At 49.7% G+C, this 20,852-nt stretch overlaps 1 protein-coding gene across 5 annotated transcripts in view; it reads right to left on the bottom strand.

Moving 5' to 3' along the window:
• LOC137431435 (band 4.1-like protein 5) overlaps nucleotides 1–20,852 on the bottom strand; it is a 158,042-nt gene that overhangs the window by 35,522 nt on the left and 101,668 nt on the right. For all 5 annotated transcript variants that reach the window (XR_013624117.1, XM_068122754.2, XM_068122750.2 and 2 more), the window contains 5 exons: nucleotides 18,893–19,062; nucleotides 18,089–18,189; nucleotides 17,023–17,050; nucleotides 12,326–12,362; nucleotides 11,396–11,448 (listed from right to left, as the gene is read on the bottom strand). Coding sequence is in view for 4 of the 5 variants with exons in the window: in XM_068122754.2 (XP_067978855.2) it covers nucleotides 11,396–11,448; nucleotides 12,326–12,362; nucleotides 17,023–17,050; nucleotides 18,089–18,189; nucleotides 18,893–19,062 (389 nt within the window). In the remaining variant the exon portion in view is untranslated. The remainder of the gene's footprint in view (nucleotides 1–11,395; nucleotides 11,449–12,325; nucleotides 12,363–17,022; nucleotides 17,051–18,088; nucleotides 18,190–18,892; nucleotides 19,063–20,852) is intronic.

The raw sequence follows: 20,852 nt of genomic DNA on the forward strand, positions 1-20,852 counted from the left end.
GAACCAGATTGGAGGTATTCTCAAACAAAATGAGTTCTACAAATTACAAGAGCCCTCGAAAAACATATTACCAACAATAGCAACTCCTGAGGGGGTAAGTGGTTAAAACCAGCATTTTAAAACTCAGTCTTGGACATGTGTTTCTGTATTAACAGGAAGAGAGAAAGAAAGAAATATACAGAAGAGAGAATGCTTATCGTATGCCTCATCCAATGATGATTTGATCATCAGCTGAGCACTGTCTTCCACTGAGGTTTCGACCCTTTTAGCCGTCAACCTGTTCGAACAGTGGGTCCACAAACTCGGAGATAAGTGTTGAAAGGAACTTCAATCTTGGATATGTTTTTGTCTTTTGTGTGTGAAAGAAAGAGAGTGAGAGAGTGAGAGAGTGCGAGAGAGAGTGCGAGAGAGAGTGCGAGTGCGAGTGCGAGTGAGAGAGAGAGACTTTGACTTTTGAAACTCTTTTATTATGAAAGTAAGAAAACCACACAAGTCATGAATAAAAAACACCAAAACACTAAAATAGAAAGTTTAACACACCATTGTCAAGCTTGCAAACCCCGCCCTTTATACACCATTTTTCCGAAAAGGTTTGCAGATCATCTTTCATTTGGAAAAAATGAAATTCCAAACGCAACCTTGCCATGACCAGAGCCTTGAAAACAATTACCACATCACATAAAATATCAGCATTTGCCAGGAGCTTTGCTTTTCTTGTCTTATAGATTGCTAATTTTCCAATAGAAATTAAGAAATTAACAAGAGCAGTCTCAGAGCGTTTTTTATAACCAAGTGGTGTTCCAAAGATAAAAACACGTGTAGAAAAAGAAAAGTTCATACGATTAAAAAAAGTTGATAAAAAAACAAAGAAGGGAGAGAGTCTTGCACAGTCTACGTAGGCATGGAAAAGGTCTTCAGAAATCATACAAAAAGGGCATTCCACTGAGTTATCCTCATTAAAACGATGTAATAAAACGTTGGAGGGCAACACCATATGGGCGAGTCTCCAAGCAATATCACCAGTCCTTTTAGCAATCGGTGAAACATACATTGCAGACCATTGCGGATGGGAGGGAGACCCAGAAGGCAGTTTCTCTTTCCATCGAGCCCCAAAATAAACTGGCTGTAACGAGGGAAACCGAACTGAGATACACAAACGATACAGTCTCTTTTTATCCTTGCTGGAAAGTGGCGATGAGGATAGCAAGATAGATGTTGTGGCGCTATCAGCTGGCAGGCTAGAGCTAGCACAGATCTGTGGTGGTGTATGGTGGTCACCAATGTTGGCGGTTGAGCTCAGGCCCAGGTGCCTAAAAACACACAGGATTTCCTGTAGGACCTTGGCTACGATCCTCAAAGATCTGATGCCAGTTCTTACTTGAAGATGTCCTGTGGAGAACCAACTGTTCCTGTTACAGTCACGAAGGTCCCTAGTCGTTTTCACGCCAGCACTCACAAAACGTTGCACAAAAGCACGTGAGCGAGGAATAGCAGGAAAGAGGGCATTGTAGAAAAGGGGTTCCCGGAGGAACCTTTCACTGTTGTATGTCCCCATTTGGCGAGTTACTGAAATGGACCGCCAGACGTCCAAGACATCTTGGTAAAAGTCAGGGAGCAGCGAAGCATCGACATGTTGCAGCTCCATGAAGAAGAGTTCACAATTGTACCCAAGCACGCCGGCTTGTTTTAGTATACAGTTTGCAGTCGATTTCCAGGGCAAGGCCTCCAGAAATATAAAACGACAAGCTGTAGAGACTCGGAAGGCCATCACCCGACAAAGAATGTCCACAAGCCCATGACCTCCTTCTGCCAGTGGAAGGCAATTAGTCTCTGGCATTAGCCAGTGTTTGCCATCCCAAAAGAAGTCAAGTAAACATTTTTGGATTGACGACACTAACGTTGCAGGTGGCTGCAAGGCAATCATTTTATGCCATAAGAGAGGGGCCACCAGGTTGTTAATGACCAGGGCACGACCTCGGAAAGACAAGGTCGACAAAATTCCTCTCCATCTGTTTAGTTTGTTGCTGATTTTGTGGAGCAAACCATCCCAATTCCTTTTGACAAAGCCTGGGGTTCCAAGGTAAACACCGAGGTATTTCACACCTTCTTTTTCCCATGTCAAATTCATAGGGAGAATTGGAAGGGCAGAAGGTGGCATACCGCCGACCCAAACTGCTTTGCATTTCGACCAATTAATTTGCGTTGTACATGCTCGAGAGTATACCCGTAGGCACTCAAATAGCAGAGCAATGTCATTACTGCTGCGAACAGCAACACATACATCATCAGCATAGGCCGAGATGATAACAGGATTTTCTGATGGAGTCACTGAAAATCCCATAAGACAAGATCATAAACGAATCAAAAGGGGCTCAATGCAAAGAGAGTACAAGATTCCAGATAAGGGACAGCCTTGCCGAATTCCCCTCCCAATCCGCAAAGGTGAACAGAGACCATCATTGATTTTGATCAAGCTAAAAATGTGATTATACAATAAGGATACATATGAAATAAAGGATGCCCCAAAACCAAATTGCTTTAAAATGTGAAACAAATACTCATGATTAACAGAGTCAAAAGCCTTTTCTTGGTCAATAAAAAAGAGACCGGTATGTTGTTGTTGAAATGCACACACATCCCACAGGTCTCGTACCAAAAAAATGTTATCGTGCATAGATCTGTGCATAACACAGTACGATTGATCCTGATGTATAACTGTGCTTAGAACAGTCTTTACACGGTTAGCTAGCGTTTTGGCAAAAATCTTGTAATCTGTGCAGAGAAGAGAGATTGGACGCCAGTTCTGTATCAATTGCAGGTCGTTTTTCTTAGGGATAAGGCAAACAACTGCACGTCGACAACTAAGGGGTAACAATCCCTCATGCAGACTGTATAAAAACACTGAGTGCAAAGCAGGACCAAGCATGTCCCAAAAGGTTTTATAAAATTCAGCTGGTAGCCCATCAAAACCAGGAGCCTTATGATCAGCAAGGCCATCGAGCGCAGTTTTAAGTTCACCGAGAGTAATGTTCTCATCCAAGACATGCCGTTGATGCTCATCTATCTGCGGTAAATTGGTCGTAATATTCTGCATTGCAGGCACATCATTGGGCTTAAAGGAAAACACACTCTCAAAGTAAGACCGAACAAAATGAACAATCTCCGTATTATCACTAAGAATATGCCCATCACTAGCCTGAAGACTAAGCATTTGCTGGCTCGCCTTCGTCGTCTTCTCAAACTTAAAGAAATCTTTACAACATGTGTCTGACGACAGTAAACCATTCACTCTCAGCCTGACTAAGGCACCAATACCATTTTCTTGAATTAATTCCTTAAGCAGAGTTTGTTTTTCAAAGAGGAGTTGACACCGTCTTTCATCACTGAGGACCTCAGCACCTTCCTGCAATCGTAGAATTTTTTGTTTCAAGGCATCAATACATAATTGTTTACTTTGAGAGCAATTGGTTTTGTATTGCTGACAGAAAACACGGATCTGCGCTTTAGCATAGTCCCACCACTGACAGAGATTTAGGAAACGATGTTGGAAATACACAACCTTGTCCCAAAAAAGCACAAAGGACGATTTAAAGAAAGGATCGCTCAGAAGTGAGGTGTTAAAGGACCAATATAGGGTGCGGCGTTTGAAACGAGGAAAAGAAAAGCACAGTTTTACCAAAGAATGGTCAGAGAAGCCTGAAGGGACAATAGCCGTATATGTCAAGATTGACAGCAGAGTTAGGAATATAAAATTTATCAAGACGAGCAAGTGAAAGATGATTTAGTAAAACCCGACACCAGCTAAATTGCTGCAGGTTTGGGTGTTGTTGCCGCCATACATCGTTGAGGTCATGCCGCGAAATTATACTGGAAAGAGGCCTGCTTGAAGCTGGATGTGGCTCTGCACTGTTCCTATCTAAGGTTGGGTTTAAAGTACAGTTAAAGTCACCCCCTAAGCACAACAACGTATCAGAAGAGAGGTGTCTCAGGAAATTAAAGGACTGATTAAAAAAAGTTCCTCTGTCTGTGCTATCGCTTGGAGCATAGACATTAACAAACATAAATCGTTGCTGATTGTATTCAAGCTCTACAGAGGCTAGATAGCCTGGTACGATTTCCTTAAAGATGGGGGGGAGACAGACAAACGTGAACTGACAAAAAAAGCAATACCCGCACTCACAAAATCTGTATTACTAAAAAACCAAGTGCCAATCAGCTGTTGCTGCCAATCAGCCATGCAGTCTGCAGTGGCACGAGTTTCTTGCAATAAAAGTACATCAATCTTTTCCCTCCTGGCTAATTGCACAGTTTGGGACCTACGCAGCTGACTGCGCCCACCATTAATGTTCAAGCTTGCTATGTTCATAGAAACATAGGCAGCAACACAGCCATTACAGGTTTAATTCTTTCCTTGCTGTGACAAGGTACCTCTTCAGTCTTTTCAGTGATTGATCAGAAATATGAAGGGCCGCAGATTGTTGTACAACTTCCTGAGCCCCACTAATGAAGGCGTGAGTATCAACGAAGAAATCGCAGATTTTCACGCGCTTTTTACGGTAAGTTTTTTGTAGGAAATCCACGATTTCAGCAGGAGGGACAGAGCCTCCAGAGACATGCTCCGATGAGAAGTCGGCCTCACCATCACTCAGTGAGGCAACGGAAGAACCTCCATCAGAGTCACAATCGTTGTATTGAGAGTCCATTGCCGAAGCAACGGGCTCATCGACGTGACAATCTGAGGCTTCAGCACTATCACCCTGCTGACCATGAGCTTGACAAGGCTCAGCTGCCTCAATGGAGGATTCCACAGACAGATCACTAGTTCCAACACACTCACCACTCCCCACAGAGGCACAATCAACACAAGCTTCAGCAGGGGACACACATGGAGGCTCAACCTCACATGGAGGTTTACCCTCAGAACACTGGAGAGACTCAGGTGCTGTCTGGCCAACACATACATTTGCAGCATTTATCACATTACCCTCAGAGTATTCTGAAGGCGGGGGAGGTTGAGGAATTTCCTCAACTGGAGGAAACTGCTGAGGAGGAGGTCGCGCTCCACCATAACCTTCACTAACCACTTGAGCGAAGGTTGGAGGACCGGCCAAGACCTTATTATCAGGCTCGTTGAGGTCGCTAGAAGGTGGGAGGGTTCTTTTCCTGGTTCTCTGTTTGTGTACAGTGGGGTTTGCATCAGCACCACCCATATTGTTTACATCATCGACAACGATCTCAGTAGAGCCTTGCTGTTCATCACCATTCAGGCTTGTGACTCTATCTGTGGACTTTTTCGGGCACGAGTCTTTTAAATGGCCATATTGACCACACTCAAAACAAACTCGAGACTCTGTGGAGACAAAGACCCGATAAGTGTGACCTTCGACCTTGAAGGGCAATACTGTGGCGGACACGAAAGCTCACTGGCGTGATGGCATCATTCCGCGCACCAAGTGGGTGGCGGCCACGCCCGAGGGGTAGGCGTGGCCGCGGGATATGCACCGGGCGCGCAGCCCGCAGCGCTCCAGTGCTACAGTGGAGCTCTTGTAATAAAGACTCTTTGAACTTACCGCGTTGTCCGCTTCCTCCTTGCTATACAAGTAGCGCGCGTAGCACCGCGCTTCATTGGTGACCCTCCGACGTTCTGGTCAGCCGTCGCTGACCACCCGAACCCGCAACAGCAATGGCAACCAACGCGGTCCAAATCAAATTCCCCGAGTTCTGGGAGGCTCAAGCCGAAGTTTGGTTCCTGCAGGCAGAAGCCCAGTTCCGACTTCGAGGCATCATGGTGGACGAGACCATGTACTGCCACGTGGTCGCCTCCCTCGGGCCCGGCACGGCCGCCCACGTCGTGTCGGTCCTGAGGAACCCACTGGCCAACGGCAGGTACGAGGCGATCAAGCGTCTCCTCCTCGCCACGTTCAGCCTCACGGTGGACGCATGGGCCGACCGCCTCCTGGACCTCCCCGAGCTCGGTGACATGCGACCGTCAGTCCGCATGGACCATATGCTGTCGTTGATGGGCGACGAAACCCCGAACGCTCTATTCCGGGCGTTATTTCGACGCCAGCTGACGGCACGAGTACGCCTCGCCTTGGCCGGTTCTGCGACGACGGAACCCCGAGCTCTCGCTGCCGAGGCCGACAGGTTATTCGTGGCTTTGGACACGCAGGCGAGTTTTGGCGCGGCCGTCGCGAATCCCGAGGCTGATGCACACCTCGTGGCTGATGCTGATGCACACCTCGCGCCCGCCACCACGCCCCGCCCACCACCGCCGCCGCCGCGGAGAAAACCGCGGCCTCCGCCGCCTCCGCCGCCAACCTGGTGTTTTTTCCACGCCCAGTTCGGCCACGAGGCTCGGCAATGTCGCCCGCCGTGCTCATTCGGCAGGTCGGGAAACGCCCGGGCCGGCCCTCAGTCGTGGCACTGAGCGCCGGCCGTGCAAACAGCCTACTGTTCATCACGGACACCTTATCCGGGCGCCGTTACCTGTGCGACACGGGAGCGGAGGTGAGTGTCGTTCCCGCTGGTACGTCCGACAAGCAGACCGCGGGCCGGGGCCCGGCACTGCTTGCTGCCAACGGTACGTCCATTCGCACATACGGAAAACGCTGCCTTTCTCTGCGGTTCGGAGGGCAGGTTTTCCGGTGGTCGTTCGTCACTGCCGACGTGCCTATGGCACTGCTTGGCGCGGACTTCCTCTGTGCCAATGGCCTGTTGGTGGACGTAAAGCACAGAAGGCTTGTCCAGGCTGAGATGTTCAGCTCGCTCACTTGCACGATGCCCGCCTCGTTGAGCAGCTCCCGGGGCGGCTCATCGAGCGGCTCGCCGAGCGGCTTGCTGAGCGGTTCGGTTCCGGCCAGGTTCATCTGTACGCTTCCGGCAGCGAACGAATTCACCCGCCTCCTCGCCGGCTTCCCGGCCCTCACGCGGCCCACCTTCTCGGCGGGGGCCGTCAAGCACGGGGTGGAACACCACATCCCCACTGCCGGGCCACCGGTCTACACCCGGGGACGCCGCCTCGAGCCGACGAAGCTCGCGGTAGCTAAAGCGGGGTTCGCTACAGTGGAGCAGCTCGGCATCGTGCGGCGCTCCGAGAGTGCTTGGGCGTCGCCGCTCCACATCGTGCCAAAGCCCGGCGGGGGATGGCGACCGTGCGGGGACTACCGGTGCCTCAACGACGCCACCACCCCCGACCGCTACCCCGTCCCCCACATTCAGGACTTCTCCGCCCGGTTGGCGGGCATGTCCTTCTTTTCAAAGGTGGACCTCATACGCGGCTACCATCAGGTCCCCGTCAGGCCGGAGGACATCCAGAAGACGGCGGTCATCACGCCATTCGGACTTTTCGAATTTCTTCAGATGCCCTTCGGGTTGAAAAATGCGGCTCAGGCGTTCCAGCGACTAATGGACAGCGTCTTCCGCGACTTGGATTTCGTCTACGTCTACCTGGACGACATCCTCGTCGCCAGCGCGTCCCGCGAAGAGCACCTACACCATCTCCGCACGCTCTTCGAATGTCTGGGCCAGCATGGCCTCATCGTGAACCCCGCCAAGTGCCGGTTTGGCGTCGCCGACATCGACTTTTTGGGGCACCGCGTCACCAGGCACGGGGCCGTCCCCCGACCGGCCCAGGTGGAGGCGGTGAAGGGGTTTCCGCGCCCCTGCACGATCAAGGGGCTCCAGGAGTTCCTGGGCATGGTAAACCTTTACCATCGGTTCCTGCCCCACATCGCCCAGCTCCTGCGCCCCTTGCACGAGGCCCTCCGAGTGAAGCCGGGCAAAGGTGACATTACCTGGACCGAGCAGATGGACGCGGCGTTCGCGGGCGCGAAGCTCGCCTTTGCTAACGCCACCATGCTCGCGCACCCGGCGCCCGATCCACCGATTGCCCTCACCACCGACTCCTCAGACTACGCGGTGGGCGTGGTGCACAAGCAATGGATGCGTGGTGCCTGGCAACCGCTGGCGTTCTTCAGCCGGCAGCTTCGCCCGCCCGAACGCCGTTATAGTACCTTCGACCGCGAGTTGCTCGGGCTTCACCTGGCGGTCAGGTACTTCCGCCATCTGCTTGAGGGCCGTGCGTTCACGGCCTTTGTCGACCACAAGCCACTGGTCTTTGTGATGGGCAAGGTCGCGGAGCCGTGGTCGGCCCGGCAGCAGCGTCACCTCTCGGCCGTCTCTGAATATACAACGGACATCCGGCACGTCGCGGGGAAGGACAACCCGGTGGCGGATTGCCTTTCCCGGTCCGTCGCCCACGCAGTCCACCTTGGCATCGACCATGCCAGAATGGCGGCGGACCAGGCCGCCGACCCCGGCGTCCAGGCCTTGCGGACCGCCGTCATGGGCCTCCGCGTCACCGAGGTGCCGTTCGACGGCGCGGGCACGGCCCTCTTGTGCGACGTCTCCCTCGGGCGGCCTCGCCCCATCGTGCCCGCGGGCTGGCAGCGCCAGGTTTTTGACGCCATCCACGGCCTGTCCCACCCGGGCACGAAGGCCTCCCGGAGGTTGGTCGCCGACAAGTTTGTCTGGCATGGCCTCCGGAAGGCCGTCCGCGGCTGGACCAGGACATGCCTCGCGTGCCAGTGCGCGAAGGTGCACCGGCACACCCAGGCCCCATTGGCCCCGTTTATGGTGCCGGAACGTAGGTTCGACCACGTGCACGTGGACCTGGTGGGACCTCTGCCCCCCTCGCGGGGTTTCACCCATGTCCTGACAATGGTGGACCGCACCACCCGGTGGCCGGAGGCCGTGCCTTTGGCGGCGACGGACGTCGCACAGGCGTTCATCACCACCTGGGTCACCCGGTTCGGCGCCCCCTCGGACATCTCGTCCGACCGCGGCCCCCAGTTCACCTCGGAGCTCTGTGGGGCGGTCGCGCGGGGGCTCGGGGTCCAGCTGCACCGAACCACGGCCTACCACCCCCAGGCCAACGGCGCACCAAGATGGCATCATTCCGCGCACCAAGTGTGTGAGCGGTTCCACCGCTCGTTGAAGGCCGCGCTCCGGGCCACCCTCCACGACGGCGGCTGGGTCGACAGGCTCCCCTGGGTCCTGCTGGGCCTCCGAACGGCACCCAAGGACGACCTGCGCGTATCCGCGGCGGAGTTGGTCTTCGGACAACCGCTGCGGGTGCCGGGCGAGTTCCTCCCCGACCCCACGGCGCCATGGTCCGCGACGCAGGAGTGCTCCACGCTGCAGGAGACAGCCCGGAAGTTCGCCCCGGTGCCGACGGCACACCACGGGCACCCGCCTACGCACATCACCCCGGAGCTTCGCACCGCGGAGTACGTCTTCGTCCGGCACGACGCCCACCGGACACCACTGCGGCCCCCGTACGACGGGCCTTTCCGCGTGCTGGAGACCAGGGTGAAACATTTCATCTTGGACATCGGCGGTAATCCCGACCGTGTCTCAGTGGATCGCCTCAAGCCGGCCCACCTAGACGTGGACCACCCACCGCCGATGGCTCGGCCTCCGCGTCGGGGCCGCCCCCCCCTGCGGGCGGACCCCCGGCACCGCACAGGCCCGCTGGCACACCGCCCCCCGGTCCTGCACCCATCCCGGGTGCAGCCGGAGGCATTCCAGCTGGCATCCCTGCACCCCGGACGCCGCCAGTCACCAGAGGGCGCTTGGCCGGGTCATCCGTTTGCCCCGCAAACTGGCCCTCCAGGTGCGCGGGAATTCTGGGGGGGCGCTTGTGGCGGACACGAAAGCTCACTGGCGTGATGGCATCATTCCGCGCACCAAGTGGGCGGCGGCCACGCCCGAGGGGTAGGCGTGGCCGCGGGATATACACCGGGCGCGCAGCCCGGAGCGCTCCAGTGCTACAGTGGAGCTCTTGTAATAAAGACTCTTTGAACTTACCACGTTGTCCGCTTCCTCCTTGCTATACAAGTAGCGCGCGTAGCACTGCGCTTCAATACCGCATATAAAGAGGTTACACCACGCGGTAAAATCATATAAACAAAACGACGAAAGGACATGACGTGTTTTAAACGGTTATTTTTCCCTCGTACAGGAACCATTGTAACTGAAGAGACGACAGAACCAAGTTTGTTTAGTTCAGTAACCAGGTCTTTGTTCTTAAGGAACGGAGGAGCGTTAGAGAGAGAAACCCGAACTGCCGGCGTGTCGAGTGGACATACCTGAACAATCACGTCGGGAGCAAAGAAAAGCCCGTGCTCGACTATTTGAGCAACCATGGGCACTGTGGAAACAAAGATTACCACGCGTTTATTCATGCGAGAAGCCACTTTTACATTATCCAAACCGATTAACTCTCCGACGGCAAGGATAATGGCCTCGACTTCGATTCCCGACGGAGGTGAGCAAACTAACCCATGCTTCCGGGTTAGCGCTTCAAGAGACGTGTAACGAGAGCTATCCGCCATCGTTTACACGTTTAAACAAAGGATAAGTATATAAAGGGTTAATGAAGCCAAAAAGCTCCAGTAAACAAACGAAAAATAAATATATTTACGAAAAAGGAAACGGAAAATGTATTATGATTTGTAACACGAGGCGAAAAAACCCCGAAGAGGGAACCGCCCTAAGGGGGAACCTTTACCGGTCTCACCACGTGTGCTCTCTCACTTTCTCACTCTCAAGAGGGGGGGGGAGGGATGATAACGTGGAAGGGTGACACACAAAAGACGGCACAAAGGTGAGAAAAGGTAAGGGGAGGGTAAAGATACAAACCACGAGCACGGAGCTACAATGCCAAGACACGAACAGACGCCATGACACCGCACCCAACGCACTGCCAGCCGATAGGTGGTGACAGAGAGAGAGAGAGAGAGAGAGAGAGAGAGAGAGAGAGAGAGAGAAACAGAGAGAGACAGATATATATGAAGAATTGCTCCAGTTATACTTCACTTTGAGAAAAAAAAACCCAAACAAACATGTACTCTCACAGCACCCTTACATGATCCATAATTAAGTCCATTATGTTACAAAGAAACCAAATAAATTATATAATAACTATCCAGATCATCAGCTGGGTCCGTTTATTTATAGAGGTTCAAACACTTCAACAGAAGCCGGTTAAAGAAGTCCATTTGAGGAGTGGGAATTTATATACCATGGTAATTATAGCAAGTGCGCTTCATAATGAGCAGGTAACATTTAATTGAAGCACTTACTGTGGACAAACACACAGCAATTTCAATTTCTGCAGTTGTAAACTACTTGGGTTCATCTCAAGATGGATCCGAGCCATGTTGACTCAGGGATGAATAGAAGCCAAAAGGACTCAATGATGCAACATAGCCGTGCGGATTCAATAATGTCTGTCCACATAGCATGTTACTTGAGATACTGTACAGACTGTACTAGGACGTGTGTGACTCCTTAACAGATTGTGGGGGTCAAAGGTGGGATCACTCCTTACCCAGAACAAAGGACAGTAGGTACACAGGTGATGGATGGCCCTGGTGAGGAAAGCTGTACAAGGAGGGTGAGGCAACAAGAATGAAAAAAAAGTCTGAGTAACAACACAGTATGGAACATGAGAGCAACACTCCTTGTTGTATGGTGACCACAGGTATGAGTGTACAGGTGAAGTATGATGTGTGTAATTCAACAACCAACAAGAAAGAGCAATCAGAGATTGCAGACCCTCACCAGGACATATTTTCAGTGTTTTTTTTTAAGGCTTTTGTGTTGAAACCAATATGGAGGCCGAACCAGGTGACCGATGATGTCATCATTTTTTTTTCTAAACTAATTTATTCCTAGATTATGCTCAAGAAATTTAATCTTGATCGGATGAAGTTTTGTACTTGTCGAATTATGACGTCATAATGGAGGCACCTATGACATCATCATTAACATATTTTATTCCCCATGGAGAGTTCTTTACAATGAGCATGTCTCAATTTTTTCTATTCAGCGCTTTCGGAGATATAGAGGTGCAAATCTTTTGGTTTTTCCAAGATGGCGGCCAAACCATGTGACCGATTACGTCATAATTATCATTAAAAATTATACAGGTGGAGTTGCACCGATGGTGAAAATTTCCTATCAATCGCACCAAGGGTTGCAGAGAAAATCATATTTATTCTGTGCAGATAAACAAACAAACAAACAAACAAACAGACAGACAAACAGACTCAAATGCAATACCCTCTCCTCAGGCGAGGGTAATAACATAAAGAAAGGCAAAATAACTAATATGGATGGAAATTATTGAGCAACAATCGAACATCCATGACCTGAGCACTTGTCTCAATGAATGTGTAATGTGTATGGAAGGAAGGATTACAAAAAACATGAGCATCGAATGAATAAATGAGGAAGAATGAGGCGATTATTTACTCACCAGCCCAGCTCTGGAACTACCTGCGCCATCATCATGACTGAAAAATAAAATGTATTCGTTAGAAAACACGTTGAGCCGGAGACACAGACACAAAATGCACACCAGATCTTTTCATTGGTTTCTGACGTACATTACCTCTAACGAGATATGTCGCCTACGGTACTTCCCCTTTGAAGAGGACTGGGGCCGAGCGAACCCTAGGGAGATGTTCCGTGACTTTGACCCTCCTAGTGAGGTTTACACCAAATTTCCAATGGCCACGAGTTTAACTCGCACAGCGGTTATAATTGCCAAATCCTAAACCGCGTACCAGGCGGACACGACAATGGTGAGAAACAGGTTTAATAATAACAAAAGGAATGAGTGATAGGGAGAAAAAGGAGAGGCGCACACACATACAATTATTATTCTTTATATAAATATTCCCAAGTGCCCACGTAATCTTGATGGCTTATGCGATATCTTTACCATTCTTGCCACGAGAATTCAGACAGGGAGAGGTCACGAGAGACAGAAAGAAAGAAACCTGCCCGGGTGAGGGAGAGTGAGATGGTGAGTTCTTGATGGGAAAGAAACGTGTCTCGCTGCGTCGCGTCTCGCCTCTGTAGCCTTTTGGCACATGGGTGCTTTATATGGCATCGTTGATTCCTGTCTTTCCCTTTGTCTGCCAGTTCACTCATGGGGCCTGCGGTGCTTCTCTTGTAAACGATTAGAATTGCTCTCCACTCCTTCACTCTTCTCTCTTTGCTCGGTGCCATCCCCATCTAACTGCTCTGACTTTCAGAAGCAATGGAGACCCTGAGAGGACAGAGATCTGGAGGTGAAAATGGCATCCTGAGATGGTGAAGTAAAAGAGTCATTGGAAATCCCCCGTGATGAAGTTGAGTCTATAGGCCTCTCACTTTGCTATCACAGACAGGTTGGTGGTCTCTCTGTCTTCTACTTCTTCCTTTCTGGTCTGATGTCCAAAACGCCGGCGGCGTAATCGCTGGAGGCGCTATAAAAGGCGCGAACGGAAGTGAGTTGTGAGTTGGTCTGAGTTGGTTGAGAGTCAGTCGTCAAGTGGAGAGTGGTGAAGAGTCAGTCAGTAGAGGTGGTGGTCAAGTGGTTGCGTTGGTTGCGGTGAGGAGTCGGTGGTAAAGAGTGAGGGACCAAGAAAGAGTTGAGGGTGTGGACCAACGAGTCAGACAAGTCCTGGGAACGCAGCGGAGGCCGCTGCAGCAAGAACACCCAACAGCCGAAGGGGGCTTGAACGGCGGTTTGGAGCAGGACCGTAAAGGAACGGCGGCTGCTAAACGCGCCGGTTGAGCTGCAGGACCCCCTTGGACCTTTCCTCTCCCTCCAGCCATCCACCTCCTGCCTTTCCATCCTTCTTGTATACGTGAGTTTGTTTTGATTGTTCTGTCCCTGGGTATTTAATTAAGTCTGTAGGTAAGCTAAAATTTGCACTGTGTCACCTGCGTCTTACGTGTTGTAAATAAACCTTGATTGCTCCTTTTTGCTTGTGTAAATAATAAATCCAATTACTCTTCTGTCCGTCTATTCGTTTTATTCCTTTTCCTCTTTGCATTCGTCGTTTTTGTCTTTTCCCCTCATTGCAGCTGCGGTGCGATACGGCCAAAGTTCTGGGTGAATCGGGTGAGTCAGGGATCCTGTAACGGTCGCGGCAATACCACCGCTCGGTACATAACATCTTAATGGCATTGACTGTCGTTGGAGGTGTGTTGTCGTTGGAGGTATTGACTTATTTAGGGTTGGTTTTCTAAGGCTGTAGGCCGCACCTCATTTTGTCAAATAAAGTGGTATTCGGGTGGTTCCGGTATTTGGGACCGCAGGGACGGAAAGTGCAGGTACGGGGTGCTTGGCACTCCCCAGCCGGCCCGCTCTGAAGGTTCGGATCGGGACACCGGGATTCATTCCGGTCGCCCGGTCGGCCCGGAGGTGGGGGTGCGGGGCCTGTCACGGAACGTCAAAACAAACTCCTCCCTCCCATCCCATCACCCTCCCATCACCCTGCCATCACCCTGCCATCACCCTCCCATCACCCTGCCATCACCCTGCCCCATCACCCTCCCCCATCACCCTCCCCCATCACCCTGCCATCACCCTGCCATCACCCTGCCATCACCCTGCCATCACCCTCCCATCACCCTGCCATCACCTTCCCATCACCCTGCCATCACCCTCCCACCACCCTCTCGTTGGAGGTATTGACTTATATAGGGTTGGTTCTCTAAGTGGAGTTCTCTAAGTTCTCTAATGAGTGGAGTATCGGCAGGACACACGTGGTCAAGCAGCAACCCCCTCCTAATGAAGCTGTCTAAATCCAGAACCACTGCTCACCTCCACTCATTTATTTCTCTTTTTCCCCACCTGTGGAACCACCTTCCACTCTCTTCAATCTCATTCTTCCCTCCAGGTCTTCAAAACAGCTGTTCACCACCATCTCAACTCATCTCCCATCCAAAATCATTTGTACCCTGTTAAACCACCCCCACTCCTCCCCAAAATTTTGCTTATGTCTCCATCTTGTCCACCCTTTGCATTGTCCCTTAACCCTCATCATTACCTGCATCCCTTGTTTGTCCGTCTCCGTCTATTTTCTCCCTTCGCCCTGCTGTTGGCCTTTCCCCTTTCTCCTGGTGTTCCTTTTGTTATGTTGTGTCCTGATTTGTTCTGTGTCATAGCTCTTTTGTATACGGAATCGAGGCTCGTGAAAGAGCTGACATTTACTTCACAAACAAATCAACCAGACAAACAAAATATATAAAAAGAGGGAGCGGAAGACAAGAGAATGGGAAGCACACAAACACTTGAGAGCACACAACATTTAAGAGCAGGGAGATGTGTGGGAGATGTGTGGGAGGGAGAGGGCTTGGGGGGAGGAGGCGTGGGAAGGGGCGGGGGGGGGGGGGAGAAGTATAAAACACAAGGACACCAAAGACTTCCAGGACAGAAGTTGGTATTTCAAAAAGTGGAATTGGGGTGAAATTATCGGGGATAGAAAAGATCAAGGTTTTGGATGGGGGAAGATAAGAGATGGTGGTGAACAGCTTTTTTAAAGACCTGGAGGGTGGAGTGGGATTGAAGAGAGTGAGGGAGTTTGTTCCAGAGGTGAGAGAAAAGAGGAATGAAGGAGCGAAGGTGAGCAGAGAGTCTTGATTTTGGCAGTTTAACCATAAGAGGGTTGCAGGCAGATCTTGTGCGACCTGTAGGAATATTTGTGGGACAGAGCCCAGAGAGAGCTGGGGGGGCAAGGCCAGAAAGGAGTCGGTAGAAGACGGAAAGACCACCAACCTGTCTGCGGTGAGTGAGTGAGTCTTACACGAGCTTACACCATGTAGTAAAAAAAAACATCCCCCCACATTCACGGCATTTTCCAGGAACGTTACCCCACGAATGTCGGGGTCTGATTGTATGAATATCTAGATGCCATTTATGGACTTGAGGAAAGTGTATGATTCATTTCCTCGACAGGGGCTTTGATAGTTAGGTATGACAGAAGCAGGGGCGTCGCTGGGCACTGGCCTACTTTTCTGCATGTGTCACCATGCTAAATGTTTTATTGAGGGTGTGGGGTCTGAAGTTTGAGGGGACACTGACCCCACTCCCCCCCCCCCCCCCTTCAATAAGTTTTTAAAAAATTGGAAACTAGTGATGCCCCTGTACAGAAGTACAGTATTCCTTCTGTGATGGCGAAGCTCATACAATCTATACACGATGGCACTAAAGCAGAAGTTCTTCATGTTGATGGAATTGTGTCCCCAGGAAAGAAGTGGAAAATGGTCTGTGACAGGGATGCACCATTGCCTCAACATTATTCAATCTGTACTTCAATCTGGTGATGCAGAAGTGGCAAGAGAGTTATCAACCATTTTGGATTGGGTGTGCTGTACAAATGTGGCGAAAACTAGTGGGGGAAAAGACCCGAAGACAATCTCTGATGACATTTACTGGGCTCCTGTTCACAGATGATGCAGCTGCAGTAAGCACAAGTATAGAGGACAGAGAGAGAGCAGTTTTTGGTTTTTGAAGAAGTTCTTTCTTTAGTGGGGGTTGAAATTAGATGTCCCAAAGACAAAATTAATGCCTGATGTAGCACACTGCGATGATGAACATGACTTCCAGCGAATATAGACAATATGACTTCCAGAGTGAATTTGGATATCTGGGGTCAATTATTAGCTCACGTGGAGACACGTTGTGAAGGAGGGAGAGAACTGGATTGCTCGTGCCTCGAGAGCCTTTGGAGCACTGCGGAGAATGACAGAACTAAGCATGCTGCCGCCAGTCAGGATGTGGATGTTAACAGAGACACATATGTATGTGACATTTACCAGATATCCTTCAGACGACGTCAGGACATTGCCAGACATAAATGCCAGACAACTCAAGACCTGCTGGAGTGATCGAGACCCGCTACATTGAGACCCTAAAGCCGGTGGCTTCTCCCTCGGTCTGCTTAATGGCAGAAGAGCATCGTCCACTGGGTTGAAGATGTCGATGTGTGTTTGGGGGTCGGAGGGAGGGAGAGGGGGGAAGGAGGTGTGTGTTCATCATCTAACAATTCCGTTTTACAAATCACATCAATCACCACAAGGTGAGTTCCCTTCTCATTGTTGATTGACGATAACAATTGTTTACTGTTCCTGGTGCTGGTGGGAATGAAATCAACAAGGGATGAATACTGGACTCACCTTGTGTTCGGTGTTGCTTGAACATTTCCTGAAAAGATAGAGTAGAACCGATCAGCAGATTTAACAAGTTTTTACGATTAAAGATTAGGTGAGTAGTTTAAGGCTTACAGGTTCGAAAGAACGATTTTAAATGTGTAAACTTGGTTGGGGGGGAGAGGAAGGGTGAGGTTCAGCAATAGTCGGTGTGAAGAAATGAAATGGAACGATTTGGAGTGGCAAGGTTTGTTCCACTCAGCCACACAGGCTTTCAGGTGCAAGTAAAATCCATAAATTTCAACATACTGTACATCAAGTTTCATGCAATGTCGGATTTCTCCGCACAACTGGCCGATGCAGATGAGAGCAGGAATTTAAATTTAGAAGGGACAACCAGAATGACGATCCCTCCGAAGGATGGCACACTCCTTGGAGTAACGCCTTGCCTGCAAATCTCCAGGATGGCAGTTTATAGTCGGGTTGGTAATCAACCCAGGTTAGACAGCGAAGGGCGCTCCATCGTCAGCCCTTTCAGTGATTTTTGGAAGCAAATCAAAATGGCCTACTTAGCATTCCCTTTTCAACTCACTCAGGATGTTGGGAACCGGGGTTCAAGTCCCGTATAATGTCCAATTTTTCCCACAGCCCTTGTAATTACTGTAAAATTGCATTCAAATCTAACAACGGCTTCATTCTGCAAGTTACTTATTAAAGGTTCCTCCATGAGCTCTAGATCAATCGTAAGAAAAAATTTTTAAGGTTTTTCATTCAGCCAGATGGTCCCAGATATTTCTGGTGGCACAAGCACGGCCCCATCTTCTATGTAGGCCCAAGTTTTAGCAGCGATGAACGTTTTCAAGATGGGGAGCTGAGTCTAAGGGAATCTGGGAAACGTCGTTCAGTGGCTTCTTTGTCCGTGTGATCGAGTGCCTGGAACAAGCGATGTCCAGGGTTCAAAGTGCACGGTAACCCTGAACAGTAAAGCTGTTCACAAGACGTTTTACGCTGCTCTGCCTCAGCAATCGTCTGGCACTCTCGATGCTCCGCAGACCGTGTACGTCGGCGAATACCGAGGAGGATCTCGGCATACCTTTGTTGAAGTTCCGTTGAGAGTAGCGATGGCTGGGCCGGCGCTCAAACGTCACCGATCGACGAGCCTTCGTACGAGCCGTCTGGTATTCTGTCTTCCCACTGTGGTTATGGGGGAGATTTGTCGGTAGACATATCCACGTGACCATGTAGGGCGCATGCTTTAAGCTCAGGCAATGTGTGACGTGAGATCAATTTAATCAACAACTTGGGTTTAGAGGGTGACAACAATCCTATGTTGTAAACCAGGCATGCCAAGACTAAATGGTTGTGGGATCCAAACTTTGACTGCAATATCCTGGAGCAAGCTGGTTGATCTGAAGCGGTGCCACAAAATCGATAATCTGTCGTGAACATATCCACGGCATATGTGGTGTGATGCGAGGTTCATGAGGTAAGGTGTGAGGAGCTGTGTACCAAGGAATGAGGCTCATCAGGTAAGGTGTGATGAGGTGTGTAGCAAGGAATGAGGCTCGCGGTAAGGTGTGAGGAGGTGTGTAGCAAGGAATGAGGCTCATGAGGTAAGGTGTGAGGAGGTGTGTAGCAAGGAATGAGGCTCATGAGGTAAGGTGTGAGGAGGTGTGTAGCAAGGAATGAGGCTCATGAGGTAAGGTGTGAGGAGGTGTGTAGCAAGGAATGCGGATCATGAGGTAAGGTGTGAGGAGGTGTGTAGCATGGAATGAGGCTCATGAGGTAAGGTGTGAGGAGGTGTGTAGCAAGGAATGAGGATCATGAGGTAAGGTGTGAGGAGGTGTGTAGCAAGGAATGAGGCTCATGAGGTAAGGTGTGACATGAGATGACATACCTGAAGCGGAAACGTGACCCCATGCGAATGAACCCAATGCGGTTCGGCTGGGAGTGAACAGCACCACGAAGCCTAAAGAAGGCATGGTGCTCGACAGCACACTTCCACAGGTGTTTGCAGGCCGCCGCGTGGTCAAGGAAAAACTCAAACTCGTGCTCCAGTTCCTTGCCCTGAGAAGTGCATGAGGTCGATCCGTCATGATCTTGCCCATATTATATCACCGATTGGTCTATCATTACAGATGTAAAACTCAGCCATTCACTTCGGACTAGACTTCTTAAGGTTTGCTCTGATGGGCCAGATTATGTGACGCTAATGCAGGTCATCACATTACCTCAGGTTAACTTCTAATGGAGCACTATTACCTACTTTATCACATACTTCATTGATGTAAATATTTTAATAGAATAGTTTTACAGTTAGAGAAAAAAATTGCACTGCAAGGTAAAAAATAATAAATTGTTTTTTACTATGCTTCCTATAATATGTTGTGGATCATGACGTCACCAGTATCCATAACTGTAAATAGAGCTAAACAGAAATGTGGGCCCATCAGGGCATTTTCAAGGATTTTTATCCCCATGCTTTTTGAAAAAAAAATATATATATATATATATATATATCTCTATATATAAAGGAGGAGTGTCTGTGTGTGTGTGTGTGTGTGTGTGTCTGTCTGGATGTCCACTTATAACTCAAGAACTACACATCGGAGAAAAGTTTTAGACACAGATTCGGAATCAGCATAAAATCCCGGTGGTTATAGGCGACTTTTTATTTTAATATCAATGGTTTAAAAAACCGCGCCAGCTGCAATTCCATGGTGTAGTTTGTGGCGGCGCTATTGCCCCTTTCCGATCCCGCGGTTGCGCGTACGTACAGTATACTGTACGTACATATTTATATATTTTCAATGTGCTTTTTATTGTATTTTAAATTGTTTTTTAGCTTCTTTTATTGTTAATTTATGTACTATTGTATTTATTTTAAATATATTTTTAAGGAAAACAAATGTTTTCACGTCCGTAGGAGTGACGTAAAGTCGCACATAATGACAAAATGCGCGCCATTTTTTCGCGCCAAGAACGAATAAACGGTAGTTGAGATTTTATTCGATTTCGAATTCCATTAAATTTCAACTGTTGGAAATTGAAATAATTATTGTTTCCAACAGTTGAAATTTAATGGCATTCGAATTCGAATAAAATCTCAACTAAAAAAAAAAACGTCGCGTTTTAAAATTATGACGTCATCAGCGTATTTCGGAACGTTAATTTTTCAACTTCATATTCGGAATCAGTACGTCCCAGAGCAACTACAGCACACCTTAAATGTTTTAAAAACCTTCGGGTTTTAAAATTATGACGTCATCAGCGTATTTCGTAACGTTAATTTTTCAACTTTGCCGACAATGACTTCCGACTTCCGGGTTCGGAATGCGGGACCAATGCCCGGGTTGAATAAGAATAATACAAATATATGATGAAAAGAACATGTATATTTTAGAGCAATATCACAGTACATTTCCTACATGACGTTTTGTCAATTGTCAATTTCTCAAAACCTCTTGGTATACAACATTTCTGGTTTTCTTACTTGGTGCCAAGACATAAAGATTGCTTGGTTTTCCAACCCTCGAGCAGCCCACGTACAGCTGGCCATGGGAAGTACCCGGCATTGCCGGACGGGGGAAGGGAGGGGAGGGGGAGGGAGGGGAGGGGAAGGGAAGGGAGAGGAGGGGAAGGGAGGGGAGGGGGAGGGAGGGGAGGGAAAGGGAAGGGAGAGGAGGGAAAGGGAAGGGAAGGGAGGGGAGGGAAAGGGAAGGGAGGGGAGGGAAAGGGAAGGGAGGGGAGGGAAAGGGAAGGGAGGGAAAGGGAAGGGAGGGGAGGGAAAGGGAAGGGAGGGGAGGGAAAGGGAAGGGAGGGGAGGGAAAGGGAAGGGAGGGGAGGGAAAGGGAAGG

This window comes from Myxine glutinosa, chromosome 7 (assembly GCF_964187855.1).
Source record: "Myxine glutinosa chromosome 7, kmMyxGlut1.1, whole genome shotgun sequence".
NCBI classification, from domain to species: Eukaryota; Metazoa; Chordata; class Myxini; order Myxiniformes; family Myxinidae; genus Myxine; species Myxine glutinosa.